The sequence below is a fragment of the Podarcis raffonei genome, chromosome 12 (genome assembly GCF_027172205.1).
Source record: "Podarcis raffonei isolate rPodRaf1 chromosome 12, rPodRaf1.pri, whole genome shotgun sequence".
Lineage (NCBI taxonomy): Eukaryota > Metazoa > Chordata > Lepidosauria > Squamata > Lacertidae > Podarcis > Podarcis raffonei.
This window is the reverse complement of record NC_070613.1, coordinates 34,574,689-34,595,058: the sequence shown is the minus strand read 5'-3', so window position 1 is coordinate 34,595,058 and position 20,370 is coordinate 34,574,689. Positions and strand designations below refer to the sequence as shown.

At 41.0% G+C, this 20,370-nt stretch overlaps 1 protein-coding gene across 5 annotated transcripts in view; it reads right to left on the bottom strand.

Annotated features, from left to right (window-relative positions):
* The window catches only part of DNAH11 (dynein axonemal heavy chain 11), a 149,272-nt gene that overhangs the window by 29,859 nt on the left and 99,043 nt on the right, over positions 1–20,370 (bottom strand). For all 5 annotated transcript variants that reach the window (XM_053409651.1, XM_053409647.1, XM_053409649.1 and 2 more), the window contains 7 exons: positions 18,569–18,712; positions 17,984–18,166; positions 16,473–16,574; positions 10,695–10,829; positions 6,804–6,977; positions 6,333–6,568; positions 5,345–5,467 (listed from right to left, as the gene is read on the bottom strand). In XM_053409651.1, coding sequence (XP_053265626.1) covers positions 5,345–5,467; positions 6,333–6,568; positions 6,804–6,977; positions 10,695–10,829; positions 16,473–16,574; positions 17,984–18,166; positions 18,569–18,712 — 1,097 coding nt within the window. The remainder of the gene's footprint in view (positions 1–5,344; positions 5,468–6,332; positions 6,569–6,803; positions 6,978–10,694; positions 10,830–16,472; positions 16,575–17,983; positions 18,167–18,568; positions 18,713–20,370) is intronic.

Here is a 20,370-nt window from a genome sequence, read left to right as displayed (position 1 = left end):
TGAAGTTAAAAGCTTCCACATCCAACTAGCGAACTCTAGCAGCTAATGCAGAGAGTGAATCTGAACATATCAGGTATAGAGTTGTTACTTAGCAATCACAGCAGGCCAACTGTTCAAGTTGGTCAAACTACTGGAGAAGAGAAAAAATTCTCAAAGTTGCACAGCTAGCCTGAAGTTCAAGGCAAAAAAAGAGGAGCCTTTCCTATGTATCAAAAAAGTGAGTTAATAATCTTGCTGCTGCACGAAGACACACAGAACTGTCTGATTTAAGATAGAAGGAAACTGTTTAATATTATCTGTTAAATATTATCAAATGCATACCATGAGGGGATGTATATAATGCTATGAGGCTGAGCTGCAGTGTCCCTGAGTTTCATAGCCTCCCCCCTTTTCCCTGGCCTGTGCAGTTGAGGCTCATTTAAAAAAAATGATTTAGCATTATGTTTGAACCAAGTCATTGATGCTATCAGTAGCGTTAAGGTCTTGAAGTACAGTTGATGTTTCAGAAGGCCTGATTTAGCACAGAACACAGATCTGTTTTTCAGGCCTTCTCTTTGGCTCATAACTGTGTTGGCATAACTAGAGAGTTGCATTAGAGGGAATTACCTCTGGTGACAGGAATCACTGTGAAAACTCGATTATAATTATGGTAATAATACAACTATTTGGTTGTTAAAAGACCATTGAATGCAGAGAGACTGCCTTTCTGATCTACAGATACTAGTACACAAACATATATATAACTTTGCTGTCAATCAAAAATTTGAGAAAAGAAGTAGAAGCTCCTTTCAGGTATCCTAAACAATCTGGGGAACAAGATGCAAAAATAATAATAATAATAATTTACAGGTAGATGCTCTATTCAAGGGGCTAACTTAGAGAGATAATCTTCTCTAAATACTTTACCAACTACACTCTGCCCATAAACTGGATTTTCCCACCTAAAAGGTGGGAACATCTGGATGCTTCATGGGAGAATCCCTTAGCAGGAGATAGATGATAGATAGATAGATAGATAGATAGATAGATAGATAGAGGTAAAGGGACCCCTGACCATTAGGTCCAGTCGTGGCCGGCTCTGGGGTTGCGGCGCTCATCTCGCTTTACTGGCTGAGGGAGCTGGCGTACAGCTGTGGCCAGCATGACTAAGCCGCTTCTGGCGAGCCAGAGCAGCGCACGGAAAAGCCGTTTACCTTCCCACCGGAGTGGTACCTATTTATCTACTTGCACTTTGACGTGCTTTCGAACTGCGCCACCCATGTCCCATGGGAGAATCCCTTAGCAGGAGATAGATGAAAGAAAGAAAGAAAGAAAGAAAGAAAGAAAGAAAAGAAAAGAAAGATAAATATTGGATACCTATATATAGCAAAACATAGAATCCAACAAATATTAATTGCCCTCTTCTTAGCCCTGGTAGGCTTACCTAGTGGTGGTGAAAAAAGGATTTTTGGCTCAGGTGAGTGGTGGGCTTCGCTGGAGGGATTATAACAACTGTATTGATATCTCCTTACACTATGGATGGCTATTATCCATGCACAATATTTGTGAGCCACATCTTATGCGTATATCTCTCTCTAGACCGGTGCTTAAAGCTACGACTAGTACACAGAACAATAGCTGTGCCATCTCTAAGACACCACATTGCAGGGCTGCATCTTCTTTAATGTAGCAAGTTTTCAGCTCAAGAATAATCTCAATAAAACGGAGCCAGGATAAAATTTTATGAAGTGGCTTCATAGAGCAGAAGGTTTGCTAATATGCAAAGCTAGTAAATTTGCTTTGGAAGGAGCACAAGTTGATAAATCTTCCCAGCGATGCTTTCTGTCGATTGCTATTGTAAGATATATTTTACTTAAAATTAGGATTGTCTGAAGCTCAGTGGATCTAATTATTTGTAATTACCCAGTTGTTGTCAGTATGTGGTCATTTTATGACAGCAGTAGCAAGTGTGTGGGTCAGGTTCAACTGTATATCTTTTCAAACACAGAATTAATGTACTATTGATAAAACCATTACTAGAACCAAATTAAAGTCTGAGCTGATGTATTGGTCCACAGGGTGCTGTCAGACATGAAAGGAGTAATTAGTATTCATTACTTCATACTCTACAACATTCCAATTATTAATGAACTTCAACTGTTGGTCTGCACCATATCTATCATCTGCCTCTTTTCAGTCTTTCTTTATTAGGAAGGGGGGGAGGGACAAACACTGACACAATTCCTAAAATTAAGAAAGCATAAAATGTTGAAAACTTTGCTAAACTTTGCTGCAAAAACTGGTGCTTGAGACCTGTACAACATGTGATCAACTATTTAATGGATTATGTTTTTAAAATGAAAGGAAGGACTCAGACCAATTAAATCAATCACCGCTTATTCAATTCTATGGAGAGAACCATGCATTACACCAACAGAGAGAATTGTGGCACCTCCAGAAATGAATATATTTATTGCAGTATTCACTTTTGTTAGTGAAGTGTATCCTCATTTGGAAGATCCCCTCGTCTCTCATTCATACACACACACACCAATTTAATTCATTTACAGATGTAGCCGAAGCCCCACAATTCACCCAACCACCAACAGTGAGGCATCAGGAGACGTGGGGGTAAGCCCAAGATTTGTCTAAGTAAAAAAAAGTACTGTATTTTTTGTGTATAACACGCCCCCATGTATAAGACAACCCCTATTTTTTGGGACAGCAACAAAAAAGGGGGGGGAATTGCCCAAAGTTTTTTTTTGGGGGGGGGGAGATTGCCCAGAGTCATTGAGCTTCTTTTGGGGGGGGAGCACAGCCTGCCTGCCCACCACTGCAAATTGCATGCATCGCCACAGCCAACAGTCGTCTGCACACTCACCGCCAACTGCCGTAAATCGACTGCCCAGTTGCCGCAGCAACCAATCACATGCCCAATCCCTGCTGCCAATCTCCTGCTGGCTTCTGCCACCAATCGCCCATCCACCCTCTGCTATCCGTGTATAAGACAACCCGCAATTTTGGCCAATTATTTCTAAGGAAAAAAATATCATCTTATAAAATATGGTATTTGAAAATATGGTATTTGAAATCAAATGGGGGAAAATTATTTGACTGTAGCTGTGATTGGGCACAAGTTTGTCCAACTCCCTCAACAAAAAAACCAAAATGTAAAAAAAAAAATCCTCTATACCCTTGTATTAATTTATCATTTACAATTAACAATACACCTAAGTGTCTGATGACAATTAAGTTCACAAAAGTTCAAATAATGTAGTTCACATAAACTCAAAGAATGTCCCCATCCCCATACATGCAATTTTAAGTGTTGCCATGCTGCAGTTTCCTTAAGCCACAGACAGGTGGCTCTGTGAACTACAGCAATATGACCATCTTCTGAGAGCTGCCAGGCCATTACAGAGAAGCAGCAGCAGGTGGCCCAACAAATGGTCCACGTGAGCTGCAAAGGAACTGTCACAACAGATCGGGGCTCTGCTGCCCCTGCACAAATTATGCCATTTCCGCCTTCTCCTCCAAGCAGGATGGCTGCTGTAGAGCTGTCCTAGGCTGTTGTGACTCTACCTCCGCAGCCTGTCACCTCCCTCCTCCTCATGAGAGAAGGTCTAAAGCAGTGTTTCCCAAACGTGGCTCTCCAACTGTTGTTCAACTACAACTCCCATTGTCCCTAGCTAGCAAGACCAGTCAGGGATGATGGGAATTGCAGACCAAAAGCAGCTGGAGACCCAAGTTTGGGAAACATTGGTCTAAAGGGGGTGGGGGGTGTTGGGATGCGTCTGGGCAGACGGGGACATTTGGCAGGCCCCCAGCTGGCTCCAGCCACCGGCCAGCAGCTGGACGAAATACGTTTCTCGGAACAGCATCTATCAGCGACTCAAGCCTCAGAAGCCTTCAGAGACTAATCAGCAGAGTGAATAAATCTTCACAACGGAAGTGGCAGACAGAGGTATATGTAAGCATATTTACAGGCGTTTATTCAGCATCAGGAACAAAGGAAAAACATGTCTGCTTCCCTTCGTGTCCAAGCAAAACAGCAGTATAGCAATAGCTATATACAACAGATGTTCCCAGCAGACTGTGCTGGAAGTAAACAGACAGGTGACATACAATAACTCCACATGCCTGTTCTAAAGGTGGAAAGGAACTATATCCTAACAGGTGGTTCCTTCATGGCTTCCCTCGGCTGCTACAACCTTTTGCCTTCTTACACAAGAAGCTCTCAAGAGAGTGGTGTGTTTGTCTGTGGTTTGCCTGGGCCACTTGACCCTTCCTTCCTCTCCTTGTGGGAGAAGGTCTAAAGAAAGTGGAGTGTTCCTTCATGGCTCACCTGGAGCACCTCCCTCTTCCTCACAGGAGAAAGTCTAAGGGAAGGAGGCAGCTTGGTGAGGTTTAAGAAGTGTGGGGAGAGATTTAGCTGTCCCTCCTTAGTACCTTTCTTTCCCCACAGGTAAGTGGCACCTGGTTTGGAGGGTTTACCACTCCCTCCCTCAGGCAGGGATCCATAGCAACTGCTGAAGTGGAAAGGAAAAAGTCTAAAGGGTTGCCATGGCAGGGGGAAGGGGAGACAGGATGGAGGTGGAGGGAAGAGTGAGAGGAGGTTGCAAGCTGGGCAAGCAGCGACACGTCCCCCAAGATATACACCCACACGTGTTGTATATGTAAGCCTATTGTCAAGAATATATTGTGAGAACCTAAAACTTTTAATTTCCTGGTGGTATATTTCCCTTTCTTTAAGACAACTTTTCTCAACTAATTGGGAGACTACTTGAATGGGCACAATTAGGAATGACAGAGTCAGGCCACTGGTCCACCAAGTTCAATATTGTCTATAATGACTGGCAGTACCTCTCCAGGGTTTCAGACAGGTGTTTCTCCTAGTCAATGCCAGGTACAGGTAATAATCAATGCCAGGTATAGCTGGTAACAACAGCAGCAGCAACAACAACTTTATTATTTGTACCCCGCCCATCTGACTGAGGTTGCCACTCTGGACAGCTTCCAACAAAATATAAAAACACAAAGAAGCAACAAATGTTTAAAACTTCTCTATACAGGTAGGAATGACCCACGTCTAAAACTCTGGAGAGACACTGCTAGACAGAGTTAGATAACATTGAGTTAGGTGGAGCAGTGGTCAGACTCTGTTGTTCCTAACTAGGGACAATAAGTGCATCAATAAATTATGTTGTTTCTATTAGGGTTCTGATGTTTGCATAAAGATTTAGATTCTCCAAGAGCCACATCCAAATTTCCAGTATCAATACACCTGTTTCACAATGCACTGCCTAAAGGAACAATACATAAAAAGGCACAGGAGCATCATCTACCTCTTCCAGAAGGTACTTACTTCCCTTTTTTAACCGTGTTCCTTCCAAGCAGGGGATCAAGTACAGGGTCTACTGCTTCATCCAAATTTTCAATCAAGACAACATCCCCACAAGCCAAAGCTCTTTCAATAGTTTTCAGGAACCTTTATGTAACAACATAAAATAGGATTAGAAGATGATACTACGGGTGGATTACTAATGTCTGTAGAAAGTGAAGAAATTTGGGGAGCTGGGAAGTGAAGAAATCTGATGTGGTAGAGCAGGGGGAATGGTAGTGCAGCAGAAGTACCCATGTAAGTAAATTTGGATTATATGACACTACTGCTTTCTGAATTTCTCTCTCTGTATGGAACTGTTAAGTTGTCAGTAGTGGCACATACCTCTCTATTCCCCTTCCCAGCAGGCATCTTGAATGGATCAAGGGGGGGGGGGGAGCGAGCACTGAGAGACTCCCCCCCCACACAATATAAGAGTGTTCTGCTCTACAGCACAAGAGAGGTCAGCAAACTTTCCCCAAAGTTTCCCATCCTACAAATCTCACAGTAGGCTAGCGATGATCCGGCTCCTTGCTTTCACTCCCTGCTCAATCTTTGGATTCATACAAAAGTGAAAGTGTCCAGACTACCTGTTTTTGTTTTGCCCTAGATACACCTGAGGAAGCTTGAACAATTGTATGCTTGATGGAAGGAGGATCCCAATGGCCAAATCAGAGACCTCCTGTTCCGTAGCACTGGAAAACAGCTACCAGAGAGCATTACCCTATGCCTGCGTTCAAGTTTAACAGCTTGATACATTACAGTGAAGCACCTGAGATACATTCAGTGAACTAGGAGGGCTCCCTGCAGTGGCAGATTTGATAAGCACAGAGTTAAACAGAAGTGAGAGGAGATCAATTCTGAAACAGCAATGCCAACTTTAGACTATATAGGTTAAAACCCACCTTCCCTGGAAAATAAATGTATCATGTTGTCATTTATGCATAGGAGTACTTTTTCAATGCACACATACCCCTTCTGTCCTAGATGTATGATTTTAAGGTCAGCTCCATATTTATTCTTTATCCATTTTATTCCTTGAAGTTGAGGGTCTATGAGAAGTGGCCAGCGCTCGCAGTTTGTAAGAATAGAGGCGTTTTCAGTTGACATTTTGTCACTGGGCAGACCTTCATTATTCCATGCTGCAATTGTTGCATCATCCGTCAACATGGCAATCACGTCTAAGTCTTCACTGACTGGAATGCGAATCTTTGAAGCAAAGAGAAATATAACTTTATAATAAAGTTAACAAAAGAGCCAACAAGATGGTATTGTGAATAAGGGCAGATATAATCTATTTGGCAATGGCACATTGGGTAAATAAATTGCATTCAGTTGGAGAAAAGCAGAACTGCATTTTCATTAAAAAAACACACACACCATGCTGAAACAGAATCCAGAGACACAAGAGTTCCATACCAAGTTTTGCATTGCAAACACTCACTTCTTGAGATTTCAGAAATGGAAGCCACATGCGTTCCATCAGCTCTTGGCGATAGGGTTTGGTAAAGGATCCAATGTAAGAAACAAAAGCTGCCGTTAACAAAACATCCCCACATACTGTTATTTCTTGTGCTTCAAAGGTTTGAATAGATTGGGTCCAGCGAACGTTTTCAGACTGAAAGACAAAATTATAAAGTAGCATGGGGAAATCACACAAGTGGGTTTTTTTGTTTGTTTTTTTTGGTCTTAGATTAGAGTTTCTGCCAAAATGTGAATATCAATACAGTAGATTTAGGCAGGTTGAGTGCATTTGAGACAAACACAAACAGTCCACCAATCAACGGAGCATTAGAAATATGCTCTATGGCAAAGACCAGGACAAAAGTATGCCCAGCAACATGTGATGAATCAATGATATACTGAGACAGCCCCATGGTTGTCAAGGAGGTTCCAAGCCAGACCATATGGGGCCATCATGGGCGGCCAACCCATTAACAGCTTTTAGCATATATTAAGCAGAGATATGTGCAAAAACTCGATCTGTCTAATCATTCCGTACCCATGGCAAAACTTAGGTGCCCATCAAACCTCTTGCTGGGAAGAAACCGCCGAGTTATAACAACACCTGTGATTTGGCAGAGGGCCTTCGGCTGGTGCCTACCTCCAAGCTTTGGCTGGTTCCTGCTTTGTGTATCTTGTGGCACCAACTGAAGGTCTCCTCTTCCACCAATTGGTTGTGCGAGTGCTTGCAATGTAGATGTCATGCACATGGTAACATGGCCATAATGTAACATTTAATATATGCAGTGGTGATCATGGTTTAAAAATTCTATATTATTCCCTTTTTGTGATTTGCCCTGACACCACTTGTGATGAGGGACAGGATACAAATCCTATAATCAATAAACAAACAGCTACACATTCACAGGCTCTCAGAGAATGAAGCTGAAATTTCAAAACACAGCTATGAAACTGAACTTCAATATGCAGAAAGTATGCCCAGCAAAGGAGATTACAACAGTTTCTGCTGTTTAAACTAGCAGCTATTACAATCCACAATTCTATATTATTTCAGTATAAAACATTCTTGCTATCTGGTATCTTTTACAGAACCTATTAGTTCCTTTCTTAAATCACTAGCTGAAGTGAACCAAACAAACCCATTAACTTGCAGGAGGGAATTTTGATTTATCCATTCTCTTTCCCTCATTGTCACTGGCTGGTAAGTCATAAACAATAAAGTGCACCTACCTCATTCTACAAACTAGCTTTGAAATCTGAAGATTTACTAAACATAGAATGATTGTCTATTTAAATCTTCAGTAATTTTACTGTACCACCCCAGCATCATAAATCACAAGTGACATTGGCTAACAAGGGTTTAAGAGTTGGAACATGTAGTGTAATAAATTTCCAGACAGTTAAAAATCACTATAATTTTATTCTAATGCATTATAGATTGCCTGTAATATCATCCTGGCCGGGGTGACCCATTTCTAATTTTGAACAGCTGTTCAGCTCGGGAGTTAGTTAATGATTAAATATAAATTGCCTGATTTATTAGTCTGAATGGTTGAGCTTCCAGGTCAATGGCATATAGACAAAATCATCAGTCTTGATGCTTTTCAGAAGTTAACTGTCTCCTGTTTAAGTCAAAAAGAATTTATTCTCTGAGGAAAAGTGTTGATGCTCTCAATTAATTGTTATATTTTTCTTTCTTTCTTAGTTTACACAAGTACTTTTAAAGTGGAGAGGATTGTCACTGTTTGGTAGTAACAGAAACTTGGAGAATTCTAACACAGTAGCAACTAAAGATATAAGCAAGGCATGGCAGGACCCAAGGATATGCAATTCTTTAAAAAAAATATTTTACCTACTTATAATGTTGATGCAATGCAATTTCCCCTTCAAAACTACTCTAGAGTAAATGGAATGCAAGCTGCAGGGCACTTCAGCGATAAATACTACTATTTTTAGCAGTGCAACCCTCTGCAGGTTTAATCATAAGTAAGACCACAGATTCCAGTGAGACTTACTCCTGTGCATTCTACTGGTTTCCAACAGCTCAACCCTATACATTAGATATGGGGACCTTTGGCCTACCTGGTGTTGATGAACCACAACCCCCGTCATCCCTGGCCACTGGTCATGCTTGTTAGGAGTAAGGCAAGTTGTAGCTCATCAAGATCTGGACGTCCAAACACTTCCCACTCTTGCTATGCAGTCTTACCTTGGTTGCCAAACATGATGCGTTCTGAGAGTCCAATCAACTCCCAGAACCGTTCAAAAACCAAGGCACGGCTTCCGATTGGTTGCAGTAACGACCCACAAACCACTTTTGAAGTTCCTTGTGCACGTTCTCTGTGTATGCCTGTCTGTTTTCCCATGCACACAAATGGGTTCCCTGGATCCCACTGATTTCACTGGCTTAGTGCCATCACGTTAAAATTATTAAATAAATAATTAAATAATTAAAACAACTATGTGCAAACTAACCATTAAATCATTATCTGTTTTGATATGAAGATGCTTTTCTGCAGATGGAAATAATTAGAAAACTAAATTCCTTATAGGGGGTGTGCTTTTTTTGTTAATTAAGTGTATATTCTGTACTGATTAGAATAAGATTAATGCCTTTTATGAACATAAGAAACAATGCACTGACTGTAGCCCACTTATCCAAAGGTTAAGTGCATTGTGGGTGGATACAAAATGACTCCGTCTTGACCTGAAGATTATTCAGTCTCAGTGCTCATTAACCAAAGGCTGACCATGCTGTCAGAAAGTGTTCACTTTTCTGCACAGATCTAGCGACTTAGTTACAGAGATCTTTCTCTGGGGATATACAACCCACAGAGCAAACATATCGCATATGATGCAAAAACAGCAGCATAATGTCTAGGGCTGGATAGCCAATTAGGCTAAATACACTGCAGGGGAAGGCACCTGCAACAATATCTTCCCACCCACCAAAAAATAAATTTCTACAGTATAATTATTCCAGAGTTCTGAAGTGTGCGTACTCATAGAGCTCCTTAAAGGAATAAATAAACAATTGTCTTAGCATCTCACTGGGACATATGGAAATGAACTTCTTAAGTATGTCTGGTGGTGGAGCACATGGTGATTACGATGAATTCCTAGTTTTAAAAAATGATGTTAATTTCTAGCCCAGGGAATCTCTAATCTAACCAACCTAGCTATTGGAGCCTGAACAGACCTAGACTTTTTAGGAACCGTCTAGGAGCCATCATCTATGAAGTTCCATCTATTGCTCAATAAAAATTAAAATAATTCTCTACATCTTCTATTCAACGAGAGAGAAGGAATGCTATATAAGCTGCTTTTCCCAATAATTTCCCAATAAGTAGCAAACTTTCTCCTAGAGTTCAGATCAAAGAGTCTCACTGCTTCATGTAACTGGAAGGTGAAATCTTTGGTGCACACTTTAGTCATGGATAATAAGGAGCAATGAGGATGATTACTTAAGTAGAAAGATAGATTCTTCTTATGCTCAATGGAAATGTGTTATTATTTCACAGAGTTCAGTCCTGGTAATGAAACCTGGTTCTGGAGCTAAGCTCCAATAAACTCTGCCTCAAATTAATCCTTTCGTGTGCACACATTAACCTACACCACTCCAATAGGTAGGGAAGGAGAGCAAGCAAGGTGCTCCCTGCTGGGGCAGCTCGCACAATATCCATGTCGCCATATTGGTTAGTGTTTTTCCTCTTCCTGATAGTTTAAAGCGGCTCTCATTTCAGCAACTCAGAGGCATCTAAAACCTGACAATCCAGAAATATTTCATTTCACCAAGACCCTTCTCTTGAATACAGGTTCGCCTGCTTTGATCAGAACTCCTGAGAATGATATTAATGAATATCCTACTTGCCTCAAGTCCTTTAACAAGCCTGTTAGCCAGCTCTATAGTCTTATTGGTTCGGCTGACATCTTCTTGACATCTGACTTTTTCTGCTGTTGCTTTTTCAAAGGATGCTGTGAGTTTGCACAGATTGAGATCCAGTTCCTAAAGAGAAAGTTTTCATTCATTCATTCATCACTCATTCTTCACATACTCCTGTTGGTGAATAATAAAAATACAGTGGTACCTCGGGTTAAGAACTTAATTCATTCTGGTGGTCTGTTCTTTACCTGAAACTGTTCTTAACCTGAAGCACCACTTTAGCTAATGGGGCCTCCTGCTGCTGCCGCTGCACCACCACTGCACAATTTCTGTTCTCATCCCGAAGCAAAGTTCTTAACCCAAGGTAATATTTCTGGGTTAGCGGAGTCTGTAACCTGAAGCGTATGGAACCTGAAGTGTATGTAACCTGAGGTACCACTGTAATGGTAATACTTTCATACAGTAACCATCTGAAGCCTCACCAAAATGGCAGGCCACAAGTGTCAAATATTGTATGCTATTTGCCTCACTACTATTTCCTTCATCTTCTCTCACTCATTTCCCTTGGACATCTCATGTTGCATTTATAATTCATGCAAGAAGCTCAGTTGCCCATATCATGCCCCCTAGCTGCCATCGTCTCAGCTGCTGATGTCACAACCTTTGATGTTAAGAAAGCTTTAGACGACATAGTCGCTTTGGCAATAGAGAAACAGCTGGATCCACATTCCAAACTCTTTGAGCAATTTATGCAAATATATGAGAACTTTCAAAAGACATCTTGCTCGTGCAGATCAGCTGAAATGGACAGAACTCCTGAGATGCTTATCAGATAAAATCCATCTGAAACTGTCAATGATGTTAAGTGGCTTTTGCCAACATGTCTATTAGGGCCTGATAAAAAGTGCAATCCAGAACAGCTGGAGGGCACCAGACGGTCGAAGGCTGATGTAAAGTCTTCAATGCCAGTATTTTATCTTGGTATTATGTGTGCCACTATAACCTCAAGAATATGTTGCATTTTGCAATCGTATAAAATCTAGCTATAATCTCAGAGCCAATGTAATGTATTTTATAGCCATGGACAGGGAGACCACCCAAAGCTAATTCAGGAACCACAGGGGTGGGGGAAACCCAAGAGTTATAAAATTGGGAATGATAAAATTGGAGAGAAGTGAAATAGCCGCAATGCCTGGTTAACCAAATACACAAGTGTGACTAGAATTCATGTGGGTAATGAGGTAGCTGATCCAATTTTGTTTATGGAGGCATTTATGGTAATGATTTGAAGGTTGACCCATTCTGCATGGCAAAATGCCACCAGCTCTTCCGAGAGCTTTTAAATGGAGACTTGAGCAATGTGGAACATTAACTGCAATCCTATGATGTTTAATGGACTATGAACAAGTCTTGAATGTAGCAAGTAGCAAGAAGGCTAATGTGGACACCTCCCCCCCCCCCCCGCATACTTCTAGTGCCAAGAACTGAATAAAAGACCAACAGGCTCTTTTTTGAGAGGGTGGGGAGTGAGTCTGTTTCTATTAAGATGGATCTTATATTTCTCATGGAAGGGAATAATCAGCAAAGTTTGTTTGCTGTTCATTAGATGGGAGTTACAGGCTAGCTCCTCCCCATATTTTTCTAGTTGCCTTTGATTGTTTTTTCCCTGCCTTCTGGGCCTGCAAAACTTGTGAATCATCATGCCAAATTCAGCTCATCAGTTATGTAGCTGTTCACCAACAGCTTAATAAACTTCTTGTTCTTTTGTGCCTGCCTCTATCTTCAAACTAAGGTGGGATTGTCTTGTATTAAGCAGGTCTTGATAGGAGGTGGGCAATGATTGGCTCTGTGGGTTGCAAGTTGTGAGTCTTGGAACTGTTCTTTATGATTCAAGTGCCAGGTTGGATGATGTTGGGATAGGGTTTTTTAAACAAAACAAAACATGCAGCCTGTACCTGGGTATGCCAGAATGCAATTCAGGAAGATGTAAATGTAAATGATTACATGCTGGGGCTATTTAACGCGTTTGAGCTTTTCCTTTTTTACAGTCAATTGACAGTGGGAAAGGGCTGAGTGCAAATGGACTGCCAACATTTTATGTGCCTGGGAGGTGAAACTGGTGGAGCCATTTCACCAATAGTTCTCCGCAAGGTGATGGAATGCTCCAATAGGAAGAAAAGTATCTCCTGAGAAATATTTTGCTCAGTATTAATTGAACCGACACCACCAAGAAGGAAAGGAGGACTGGAAGGAGCAGAGCCAGAACCTATTGTTTTCTTCAACAATATTAAAACCGAATCCACAACTGAGTCCAAAATTCTTCACCACAAAAAATGTATATTATATGGCAGGGCTTGAGATTCTCCATCAGTTTGGGGTGTCCATGAAAAAGAAGATTCTCGGGGGGCCACCAGGGGCGCATTGGAAGATGGCCGACAATACCATCTCTCCAGCTTACACGGGGTAATTAAGAGGCTGATATGGGAGTATGCAGCCTCCCTTGTTTACCCCAGGGAATGGGGAAACACTGCCTTGCCTGCGGTTGCCATAAATCACCCCCCCCCAGTTCGAAAGAAGGGGGTGAAGGCACTAAGCACACAGCCCCCGTGGGAGCCGGCTCTCCCAGATAATGTCTCTGATCGCGTGAACTGGCTGCAGGAGCTCGAATTAAACAATTAGAGAAGAAGCAAATGCACATATTTCAAGTGAAGAACGGGAGTTAAGACTGCTAACTGAAGTGACCTCTGTGAAGTAAGAGCGACGGGTTGGATTTAACAGGAATTCATCATGAAGAAGAACATCAAAGGGCTGGTATGTCGGAACGGGACTGGATTGGGGGGGAGAACTTCTTTCTTTTCTTCTATGTGATTACCCAAGAACCCCTCCCCAAAAAGAACCATCGCATAACTGACCTAAGCGGGATGATTAAAAACTGTGTGGAAATGAATTATCAACCAAAAGTTTGGCGTATGGAGATCCGGAAAAGAATAAGGGCTTTTGGAATGGCGCAGCAATAAAAAGGGAGTCGCCATGTTGACAGGTTCTGTCGAAAGACTGATGACTGAGGAGGAGGAAGCTATGGATCTGTTTTTATATGGGATTTCTGGCAGAACCTCCTCAGAAGACTGAGAAAGGGAGTGACAGACCTGTGAAGATTAACGAGTAGACGGCAAGAGTGTGTTTATTTATGGAAGTGATGAAAAGCGGCAACCGTCTGAATATGACCCTTGGATGAATGGACTACACAGGACTACAATTGGTTTAAACTCGCTTGTGGAGACTATCAGAGGTCACAAAGAAAAAGGAAAAATATATGAAAACAACAAGAAGAGATGTGGAAAACAACAAGGAAGGATTGGATAGAATTGTGAACATCATTTGGACAGATTTGTGGACATCAAAGCAGCAGCAACAAGATGATTGGATCCCTTTCGGAACTTGAAATATGGGTACCCCCAACAAAAAATTGAAATTTGGCTTTGTAATTTGGAATTAATGTGATTTGATTGGTCTGTTAATAAAAATTATTTAAAAAAAAGAAAAAGAAAAAGAAGATTCTCACATAATTTATCAGAAAACACTTTTCTGTAAAACTGGTCAAGTCCCATCAGTTCACCAAGGTTCCACATAGTAGTGTACTAATATCTAGCAGTGTTGTTATCCATAGTCAAGTGTCCTCTAAGATTTACTTACAGGTACCATTCAACAAAAGGTACTTTCCAGTGTTAATGAAAACCTTCCTACCAGATTTAATCTTCATTCTCTCTTCTAAGCATGGCTGGAGATTAGGAATTAATTGCACCTTAACTGCCCTTTAAAAACTCTCATTTAATTGTCATTTTTGTTCCTGGGAGGCTTTAATAAAAGATTTACCCCCTTGGAGGGGGGCGGGACTTTTCATTTTAAACACAGAAGAAATTAATTAAAGGCACAGTAGCTCTAAAATTGTTGAGGACTTTTCTTTAGGAGCATTGCAGCATGGGAGTCTGGGTTAGAATGCTGGCACACTTAGGCACACACTTCTGAATCACTGGTTGCTAATCCAGTGATTAATGTTATATATAGTAAAACAAAACTAAAAACCAAAACTTAAGATTTGTGAGAAGGCGGCCTGGTATATAGCAGTTTTACAGTCAGCTTCAAAATGAAGCCAGTTTGGGAAATCCACACAAACCTTTCTAGATTATTACAGACCAGATTGAAGAGTGAATTTCAAAGCAACTGAAAGCTTTGGTTACAACTTAATTTTGTTTGCTGTCATTTCATTGGTTTTTGAGTTTGAGAAATATGTTTGGGAAAATTGAGGCTGCAATCCTGAACACCATTAAAAGGGGATTATGCACCAATGAACACAGTGAGGCTTACTTCTGCATAAAACGTGGATGTAAGAGCATTCCGAGGGGGTTGTGTTGCCCACCCTACAGTCTGCTCAGAGATCTCTTACATCCATAGGTGAATTGCACTCTAAAATATGTTTTAACAACATTTATTGCCTCTAAATGTGAATAGACAGTCTTTGGATACCAGTGTGCAATGTGGTACTAAATGCAGGGGCTCTCCTCAGTCATTGCAAGGGCACACAGGCCACAGCTTAGACGTTTCTGCACCACATAGATAGAAGCAAAGTTTACATATTAAAGAGTTGTGTAGATTGAAATAAACCTTTTCAATCATGTAAAATATTTTCATGGAAAGATTTAAAAATAATAATATCCGTTTCAACAACATTAATTTTGCTGTTGCATACAGCTGACAAGGATTTAATTTGTCATTTTGAAATATATTTTAGCAGGCATTAAAAATGAAGGGTTGTTAGCACAGTGCCATCCAAATTGATGATGTGTTATTGATTACCAAGTAATAGCTGCAACATTTATTAATCATTACAGAAAATTACTAGGTAAAAAGAATACTTCTGTATGAAAAATTAGAACCATGCTTTCTCAATAGAAAAGCACTGGTTTATGGGACAGGATTCCATTGGAAATCCATAAGATGGGGACGACTACCTGTGACTCTATTTTTCAAAGGTGTTAGGTTTGCTGAACGATAGAAAGAATAGTAGGCCAATAAATGGCAAACAGACATAATGCTGAGGGATGCATTGAGAACTGAAGGCCAATGAGCAAATGGATCAAGTATTGATAAAGGATGCTACTTGATAGAAAAGTTACCACCATACAAATGTACAAGGCAGAGCATCTAATCTCATTATAAGCACTGGCAGAGAACTCAAATTAAGGAGTGAGGAATAGGCTACATAGTTGAATTTGAAAGTAGCTGAGATCTTTAATTATATTTTGAAAGGGTGGGTAATCAAAATAGCACACAATTTATCTTGCAAGTAATAGGAGGTCATATCCCCCATGGCTAGAATTTGCTTTGAATTAATCTAGTAGAAGACTAGTTTTGTATCTTGCACATTTGCAAAAAGTGATCACTAACAATTATATTTATTTAAATAAATGTATATTATGTTAATAATGTGGCTGAATGGGTTTGGGGGAAATTCTCTAATTTCATGTTAAAAGATTTAGTGCCCACCCCAAACAAAAAAAGAAGATATATTCAATTGGTTTATGGGGGGAAATGCAATAACGCCCAATATAACTAAATCATATATTAGACACCAAAACAATAGCTTCATAACCTGGCAGGGCTAGAAAGCAATAAAACACCTTATCTTTACAGACAGCCTCTGTGCATTGCCACAAAGAATGCAAGCTTGTTAGATTTGCTACGAAGTAGTGCAAGATTAAGGCCTACCCCAAGTTTTTTCCTGATGGCTTCCAGCTTTTCAGTAGCTGCTGCAAGTTCAGCATTTGCTTGGGCCAATGCTTGACGTTTTGGCTCCACATCACAGTATACCTGGGAATTCCAATATTAGAAATTCTTAAAACTATGATAACACAAAAAAGTTTTAACAAGAAGTGATGAAATAGTCATGTTTTTATCGCAAGGTGATCCACCTTCAGTTGTTTCCACAGTTTATTAGGCAATATTTCAGCCGGAATTGATCGCACCCTCCCTTCTTTTCAAGTTTTCAAGACGTACTTGCAAGTCATAGGAAGAAACATCACACAATAGATAAATTGGATGCATTAGATATACATTTAATTAAAAGTAACGTCCTGGAATATGATAGATAATCTAACACTTGTATTTCAGTAACCATTTGCTATCAGATTGCTCTGCATTTGTTATTTGGTGCATCACAATCTTAGCTTCCAATATGAATGGAAGTCTTTTCCTTCCTTTGCTGAAAAGTCTGATGTCTCCAGGGGAGGCTGGTTTATTAGGACAAACAGAGCATTGGCCCACCAACTTCAACCTGCCCCCCCCCACTTGCCTGACTTCTTATTTACACCCTGCCCAGGAGAATGGCACTGCCTGTTCATTTCCTCCTCCTCAATCTCTGTTTTGCCCTTGTAAAACTAATCAGGGAGGAGGGGGCAGAATGAGTTGGTTTTGCCTGTCATTGGCTGCAATTCTTCACATCATTAGCTCTAGCTCCACCTACTGTTGATCTCCTTCTACCCTACTCATCCCATCCACTCACCATTGGTTTTCTCTCGTTACATTGCAAGGTGCTTTATGAACCCAACACCCTATCCTTGTGAGGTTTAAAAAGCAGTACTTGATGGTGTACGTGAAAGGATGGTGGCATGATGTTGTTGTTTTTTTTAAATACTGGGTTGTATCCAGACTGTATCAGCCATTCTTTAGCCTCACTAAAACCAAGTTAAGGACATGCTAATCATGCCTGATTTAAGTCCCATTGCTTTCACTGTACCCACACACATATCACAAGGTTTGATTCTCTATGTTGTGCCATAGTCTGAAAACTTGGCTTTGCCATGCTGTTCTTAACATTCTAATAGAGTGCAAAATACTATTCAGCATTTCCATTGTGCATTTAGAGTGTTCAAAGTGTTTCACATACATTATTTCACTAATGATGGTAACACCCCGATAAGGCATTTTCCAGTGCTTTTGAGGCTGAGAGATGGGGACTTGCGTAAGACCGCCTGGTAAGTTCATGGTGAAGAGAAAGCTTGAACTGAACTTGCTCACATATCTTAGCAGCTAGATCATAACTTAAGAGGGACATCCATTTGATATGTTCTAATAAAAATAAGTTGCACAAAGTTTGTACCCTGTGCAACCTTCATCTTGCTATTCTCTGCTGAAAATATTGCTTCTCCAATGAGCGGCCACCAGACACCTAAGCTATTCTCCCAATTTATTTCTCCAATTGCAACAAACACATTCAGTACCTCATAGAATTTCACTATGTTGATAACCCAAGCACAGAGACCAGCTGCTGCAAATGACTTAGTGCGAACCAGGTTTGGGTTGAATTCCGTGTCTTTCAAGTAATGTTCTTTGACCACTTTTAGGCAATTCCCTGGGATGTGCTCCTTGTCATAGTTAATTAAAGCTTGCAAGAATTCATCAACCTGGAAGGCAGTTAATGCACTTAACTTATTATTGTTGAAAAACACTTCAAGCCTGCAAGTTGATTTCAAAATACAAAAGGTTAAAACCCAAACAAGCATAGTGATCCCAGTTTTTAAAATAGCAAAGAAGTATTGATCTAAAAAGTAAGTCATTTTATGCATATGCACTTGCAAATGATAAGTAGAATCCTAGAAGCATAGAACTGTAGTTGGAAGGGAACACAAGGATCATCTAGTGAACTCATTACGCAGGAATATTTTGCCCAACGTGGGGCTCAAATCCACAACCCTGAGGACGTTTACTCCTGTGTCTCAATATATACATGAACATTATTATTTAAATTCAGAGTCATATCATCAAGTTGCAATGTAATTTACAGATGGTGATAATGTTGCAAGAACCTTTCCCATGAAGAGTCTAGCTGCATTCCAGGTTCGGTCTTTTGGTACTTTCCCTTTATTCGCCAGTAGGACCATTACAGCAGCTGTAACGTTGGTCACTGCAATTGGTGGGTTAGGGAAGGCTTTCAGTTCAGAAAGGTTCACCTGAAGAACAGCAACAAAGATGGTGTTGAAAGAAAGTCAAACACGTGCTGGGAGAACAAAAAGCATTGTGACAACTTGAAGAGATTGGCAAGGGTTAGGATTGCTTTGCCTAAGTATGATTGTGGAAAGCTGCATGGACGTAGGTGTGTGGGTGGCAAGGCTCAACCTGAGGCATTCCAGGGGTCAGCCAGGGTTGCCCTTGGATCGGTTGACAGTCAATGTAACTGTAGCCTTATTGGAGTTCACCGATTGGGTCTGCGTTGCTCCTGGACAGGAGGAAGGAAGTCAAATGACACCGAGGGTTGGTTCAGAGAAAGAGTTCTTTATTTCTGCTCTCCGGAACAGCAGAAAGGCACTTGCATGGTCAGTCCGCAGCAAGTCCAAATAAATGAGAAATTTCATGCAGTATATATATCCTCCAGGCACCCTCTCCCTCCTTCCCCAGGAATCCAACCACGTCAGCCTATACACGCAGGTTGACATCACATATGTTCCTGCTCCGGTATCCTTAACCATAAAAGGGTATTTCTTCCTGTACTTCTGACCATAAAAGGATATTCCTGTTCCTACTCTTATCTTGGAGCAAGAGGTCACCAACTCCAAGAACACACTCTGGCGCTGTTCCCGGACTAGGTCTGTGTGTCAGGACGTAAGATAAGACCTAGAGTGTCATCCCTATTCCACTGGGACATCCAAGGTCATCCTTGCCATGACTGATAAAGGAGAGAGCTGTGTTCTTGTTATGCATTTGCTCAACGGCTCAAGTTTATGCATTTTAGAAATGCTAAGAAGAAAGGGGGGGGGGGGTTTTGAGTCAGTTTTAAACTGACTACACAGAAACTTCATAACTACTGAAGAAAGCTACAGAGAGGATAAAAGACACAAGCTCCACCTTCATCTTGCACCCTAGCTGGCAGAGTTTTGGAGATGGCAGATTGCCCACCAGTTAACTCCTGTCCCAATCCCACTTATGATTGTTCTGTAACTTGGCTATCTGTGATCCCCTTCCTCTACTAGAGCTGAAGATGTCTATAAGTAGAGAACAAATGGAAACTATAAGAATATAACAGGTGTTATTGTATCAGAGCAAAAGATGATACAGTACAACACTCTGCACCCAATATACAGTGGTGCCCCGCTAGGGTTTTCCGTTTTGGAGGTGCTTCGCAAAACGAATTTCCTATGGGCTTGCTTCGCAAGATGAAAATGTCTTGCGAGTTCCTGCGGGTTTTTTTCCCTTCCCCCCCTTTTCCCCAAGCCGCTAAGCCGCTTAACAGCTGGTCCGCTAAGCCGCTTAACAGCTGATCCACTAAGCCGCTTAACAGCTGATCCGCTAAGCCGCTTAACAGCTGATCGCTAAGCCGCTTATCAGCTGATCCGCTAAACCCACTAAGCCGCAAATAGCACTAATCCGCTAATGGGCTTGCTTCGCAAGACGAAAAAACCGCAAGACAAAGAGACTCGCAGAACGGATTCTTTTCGTCTTGCGAGGCACCACTGTATAGTCACAACTGGGATGTCACTGTTTCCATGGTTGCATAAGAGATACTGTCTAAGTTCTAATGGGGGAAATATTAATTGGTTTGGATATTTCTGTGTTATTAATTATACTGTTCTGTGTTTAACTAGGATAAGCGTATCACATTTTATCACACAGT